This window comes from Scomber scombrus, chromosome 16 (genome assembly GCF_963691925.1).
Source record: "Scomber scombrus chromosome 16, fScoSco1.1, whole genome shotgun sequence".
Taxonomy (NCBI): domain Eukaryota; kingdom Metazoa; phylum Chordata; class Actinopteri; order Scombriformes; family Scombridae; genus Scomber; species Scomber scombrus.
The window spans coordinates 17,394,587-17,400,586 of record NC_084985.1 but is presented as its reverse complement, the minus strand read 5'-3'; the positions used below and the strand labels follow the sequence as shown (position 1 = coordinate 17,400,586).

The 6,000-nt window shown below is 39.1% G+C and overlaps 1 protein-coding gene across 2 annotated transcripts in view; it reads right to left on the bottom strand.

The window, feature by feature from the left end:
- Positions 1–2,958: 2,958 nt before the first annotated feature.
- The window catches only part of rapgef5a (Rap guanine nucleotide exchange factor (GEF) 5a), a 50,555-nt gene continuing 47,513 nt past the window's right edge, over positions 2,959–6,000 (bottom strand). For both annotated transcript variants that reach the window (XM_062435874.1, XM_062435873.1), the window contains 7 exons: positions 5,041–5,219; positions 4,838–4,928; positions 4,712–4,762; positions 4,473–4,560; positions 4,210–4,274; positions 3,395–3,449; positions 2,959–3,077 (listed from right to left, as the gene is read on the bottom strand). In XM_062435874.1, the coding sequence (XP_062291858.1) occupies positions 2,959–3,077; positions 3,395–3,449; positions 4,210–4,274; positions 4,473–4,560; positions 4,712–4,762; positions 4,838–4,928; positions 5,041–5,219 (648 nt within the window). The remainder of the gene's footprint in view (positions 3,078–3,394; positions 3,450–4,209; positions 4,275–4,472; positions 4,561–4,711; positions 4,763–4,837; positions 4,929–5,040; positions 5,220–6,000) is intronic.

The following is a 6,000-nucleotide window of genomic DNA, read 5'->3' as shown; positions in this document are numbered from 1 at the left end:
AGTGGCCACAACACATAACAAGTACTTTTACATTCCATCATTGCATCTTTCTGAAGTATGCACTTCCACATTGTTGAACATGGCACATAAACTGACATGTCACCTCAGAAATACTTATATAAAATATATATCACATTAAATAACTAACAGCACAATTGTTCTGCTCTTTGAACACATCAAGCAGAGGTGTGTGCATGTGCATCGTGTACAGATTAATAGTAAAAATTACTATTCCGACACTGAATATGAACAGACTTTGCTCAGGCTAAATCCATTCGCAGAATTCACAAACGTTACTCTCATGATCTGGATGCTTAATCTAAACTTTGTGAAAATGAATAACCTGGAAAATCCACCTAGGTTAGTGTAACAGTGTCCACAAGACTGGCTCCAGATTCAGTGTCAGAGAACAGACCAAGCTGCTCACACAACACTCAAGTTCGATTTATAAGTGTATCTTCACCTTGAGATCATCTTTGGATTTTGTTTCATTATGAACCCAAGATGCTTTTGGCACTAAAATGGTTGGGGAAATGTCCCTCATCTGTTTGATTAGTTATGATATGCAGATGGCATATCTGTGCAGCTCTGTGCTCTGAAAGGCTTAGTGTCGAAATGACGATGACGATGAACACTTGTGGCAAAAACATTTCTACTGTATTGCACTTTAACCCTACCCATGCTTTACAACTTTTCAAACAATGCCAGACATGCATTGTTATATACCATTTCGAAATCCCACCATCTACTTAACACAAATGTACCATTGAAGTGAATAGTTATGCATGAACAGACACAAGGCATGAACAAAATAATACAAATGGTTATAACCCCTGCCAGATTTGAAAAAATGCTGTTGGTTCTGTTTCTGTGTTTTAAGTCTTAATTTGTAAGCATTATCACTATATGTCACTCCGAGTGATTCCCTTAATTGCATGCTGCAGGTCTTCCCTCAATATGACACAGTCAATCAGAGTGATCATTTTATTATCAAAAAGACAGGCTGAGGGACCCTCAGTGAATTGATTAACAGGAAGATTTTATCCATATTTGAGAACTGATTAGATTCAAAAAGGAGAGGTTTTCCTAGCCAACATGTAGTTGGATGGCTCAAATGATGAGAATCAATATTGTCGTGATAACTTTAATTAACCATGTGTTCCTAGTTGTAGTATGTGAACTTAAACTTTATAACAACTCCAGCTTGCAGTAGTGCTTCAATTATTCTGTCAGGACCCTGTGTTGTTCATAATGAAAGACCACTTCTCATCTTTTCAGTCAGTAAGAATGAATCAAAATCTCCTCTTGAACATGATTTGGTTGAATAAAGCTATGTAACGGTGTTCTGTGGTGCAGTGCTATCTTTGTTAATACAATGTACTTCAAGGGTTTAAAAAAAAAAAAAAAAAAAAAAAAAAAAAAAAACCTTCTGTGATGTGTTCCCATAGCAACCTGGCGTGAGCAGGATGCCTTCACACACACACACACACACACACACACACACACACACACACACACACACACACACACACACACACACACACACACACACACACACACACACACACACACACACACACACACGAGCACACCTTGAAGTCAGTCATCAGAATGTCAGAAAGCATCTCTGAGAGGAATCAGATCTGCGTTACATGATCAAGGACCAGACATCATCCCAGGGCTCTTTGAGGGAAATCAAATTACGTGATAAAAAAAAAACACACACACAAAATAAACACACACAAGAAAACACGCACTGATTCCTAAACAAACTAAGAGCTCTACAGTACATCTATGCTGCAGGACTCAATGTGACATTTGGCACTGAAAAAAATGTATAGGTCCATATTATATACAAAGTAAAATTATCATATCTTTTCACAAAAAACATCACAGATCAGTGAGAGGAGTGTACGATGAGTGTTTGGCTAAAGTCATCAGGTCTCTAAACATGAAAACAGGGAAAACAAGGAGAACCAATAACCACGCACTATTAATTATTGAACTCTGGCACGTTTAGGTTCAGTTAATAAAACCCTCTCGCATTATTTCCTTGACGTGCATTTGACAAAACACTGTTTATGTTGCTCTGCTTTTGTCACTCGCTTTGGCTGTACAGTTGTAATTCAAAGACAGAGTTTCAGTAACAAAGGGTAAAACGGTGTAGTAGGCATGTTGAAGTGTTGCACTGACTGCTGCTTGTGTTACATAATATGCTACCACACAATAACCAAAACAAGCTCTACATTATACACCTACATAACTATGGCATGTATCCTGCATATACATGCGTCACAAGGCAGATATGTAAATGAAATAAAATGACTGCACAGATTATGGCCGTCAGTTTGTAAACACCTCTAACTCCTCTAGACATTTTTGTGTTTGAAACTGAAATGATGAAGAGGCTATCAAGTCCTTGTTGACCTCCAGTGGGGCGACGAGACTTTGACAGAAATAAAGAAAACATTCCACCTGCTGAACAGGCTCATAAATAACCAAAAGCTCATCACAAGAACAAAAACTAGGGCATATTCAGTCCAATAGATACTGTACAAACTAATTACAGTCTCCTCTTCTCTCTTTCTCAGTTTGGCAAATCTCAGCCTTGCTGTGCAGAATCTCTTCCTTTTAGGCAGTTCATAGAGTGTGTATAGAGTTTATAAATCATTTATAAGCACATGTTTAGTGTCATAAAGCCTTAAGAGAACACATGTGAACTGCTGTGGCGGAGGCTGAGTTCAGCTCTGTGTGTATGTGGGTCTTGTCAGAATACTTGGCACCTTATTTTCCGCTTGGCACCACTGCTGGTAGTGAGGTTTTGTCGCAGTGTGTATGTGAGTGTGTGCAACATTTTTCGTCCTACACGGCACACAGACACTCAGTGCTAGCATTCCCAATGCGCTGTGTCCAGTGTCTTCATTTGTGTCTATGAGGGCATGTGTGCGTGTGTCCCGTTCAAGCACGTGGTTCCAGTTTGTGTGACAGTTCGAAAAGCGTCTGCTGATTGTCGATAATGTGCAGGTAGTGAACGCTCGCCCTCACATCCGCACTGTCGACCCCTATTACTTCGCTGCCTGAAGGATAGACACAAAACACTCACATTAGTCACACAGAAGAGTTTTCTGATGGACTCACGAACACACATTTGATACAAACACAGACTGTACACAGACTGCATTATGGCCACAGAAAAGAGTGGAAATGGTTGCTTAGAAACTGTAAGAGAAACTGAGTGGGAGAGACAAACTCAGGTACAAGTGCAGTACACTAACTCAGCTGCAGATGGCAATAGATTCCTCACAATGAACTGATACAAACGTCAATATATAATACATGATACAATAAGGATCATTTGCACCAACTGAATTTAGTCAGAAATAAGAAGACTCACCTGGTTGGTCACTTTGGCAGTGGCGGATCATTCGAACTGTGTCTGCGATCATATGCTGGTGGTTTAAGAGGAGACATGTTGCATCAGGGCAATACCAAACAGTCAATCCAAAGAAAAATAAAGAACACCTAATAACTTTCTTCTCTGATTTCAAATAGGGAAACACAGACCTACTGAACCTTTAATATTTTCTTTCCTTCATCATCACTCTTTGTTTTCTACTCTTGACTAATTAACTCCAAGCTGTGCCAGATCCTGCTATTCCTTGGTCTCTAGCAGGGCTCAATAAAATTCGCTGCAAATTTGCTAAAAAACTGCAATAAAGAAAATAGTAATGTGCCCAAATGAGCATCAACGTGTTTTTCTTGCTATCTTCTTTCCAACCAAAAGTCTATTTTAAAGTTTATTTGAAGCCATTATGAAGCTTCATCCAAATTAGCTTTGTGTAAGCTTAGATAAAACTTTTAAATACATTTTTTGCACTAATGGAAGGCTGTGGATTTTGTCCCGCATCACTTATATTATGAAGGGATGTTTTTTAAATGGTCAGTATGAACAGCAGGAATGATTACAACAAACAAAACCTATTTCAATGTTGATATGGGACCTGACTGTTGTTTGTGTGACTAAAATTCTTACAGTCTGATGTATTACAGTACACTGACACAGTAAACAACACATTCACTGTAACGTTCATGATATAACACATTTTTTGAAACTACTACGTATCTTCATAATCTTAAATTAAAAATGAGAGGGGCAGAGGGATAAAATCACCAAACTGGCAACTAAGGCAAAAGACTGACTCCACTCACCAGCTTCTCAAAGTTGACCAAGTTGTCATGAAAGGTCTTGTTTCCCTCATGGATAAAGGTAATATCTAAGAGCAGAGGACAGGCATTCAGGTTTAATACATCAAAATAATGAGGTGTGTGTATGTGTGTGTGTGTGTGTGTGTGTGTGTGTGTGTGTGTGTGTGTGTGTGTGTGTTTGTGTGTGTGTGTGTGTGTGTGTGTGTGTGTGTGTGTGTGTGTGTGTGTGTGTGTGTGTGTGTGTGTGTGTAGGTTAGAAAGTATACCTTTCAGAAGAAGAGGCATGAATGGGATCTTAGGAGGTTTCATTCTCTTGAAGGCTTCTCTATAGGCTTTGTGGTTAAGAGATGGATCCTGGAGGAAGACAGAAAATAAAGGATGAGAAAAGAGGAGTGGAGGAATTGACAACAATTCAGTCAACATGCCTACACATTTTATATTTAAAACTGGATGATGGATCAAATAAGGAACATAAAATCATGTATCTCTCATCAATAAGCCTCACCGTGATGAGCTCCAACTCTGAAAAGAGCTTCTTGAACTTCCCTGGACATTTCTGAAAGGAAAGAATTAGATTTTAAATAAACTAAAAACAAATACATTCACTGAATGCAATAACAAACACACTTACCTCCCAGGTTTGGTTGAGTCGACTCACAGCTGCAGTGTTCAGACCCATGATGATGGCAAATGCAGAGTTCAAATTCCTTTGGGCTTTGCAACTGCAGGCACACACAAATGTGTAACATTTTAATCACAATCCAGAGAAATCTTGATGCACCTCATACATGCAATTTTATATGTATATATTTTTGAGGATGTGTGTGTTCTTACTGAGCTGCAATCTTGATAAACTTCTTGAGCAGCTGCACTCTCTTGTTTAGTGATACACACATGAGCACCTCAGACATGACCCACTGTTGCACCTCGTTACAACGCTGAAGGAGGACTGAGAGCGCCGCCGTGTGGGCGGTGCCAGGAGCACGTCTGAGAGTGTAGTACACCAGCTCCTGCTGCATGTGGGGGAAGGGAAGAGTATAATTGAAACACATCAGACATTTTGGAAAAATACACCCCAAAATATGTGCTCCTTCTAATAGTCTTTCTAGTTTCACTTTCAATTTACCTCTCCATTATTTTAATTATTTGATTAAGTATTTAGTGAAAAATGCAGGTGACAAATTGAAGCAAAAACTAACATAAAGTGTCTAAGTAAGGTTTCGGGGCTCCAAGTGCTGCCACAACAGCTTCCGTGCATCTTGACATTGATTCTACGAGTCTCTGAACTCTTCTGGAGGGATGAACACCATTCTTTTAAAATATACTCCCTCATTTGGTATTTTAATGATGGTGGTGGAGAGAACTGTCAACACATTGGTCCAAAATCTTCCATATGTGTTCAACTGGGTATAGATCTGGTGACTTTGAAGGCCATAGCATATGATTCACATCATTTTCATACTCAGCAAACCATTCAGTGACCCCCCGTGCCCTATGGATGTGGGCATTGTCATCCTGGAAGAGACCACTCTCATCCAGGATAGAAATGTTTCATGAAAGGTTATCACTCAGAATAACTTTGTATTGATTTACAAAATGTTCCCCACAGCATAACAGAGCCACCAAGTCACCTCACTGTACAGGTCAAGGATTCAGGCCTGTACTGTTTTTTTCCTAATTTGTTATCCAACTGTATATTACTTGTTTAGTCCAACCAACCCTCCAAAACCAAAATAAAATCAATTTACAATCATGTGAAACAAAATTTTTTTTCATGATAATTAAAATGGTCAA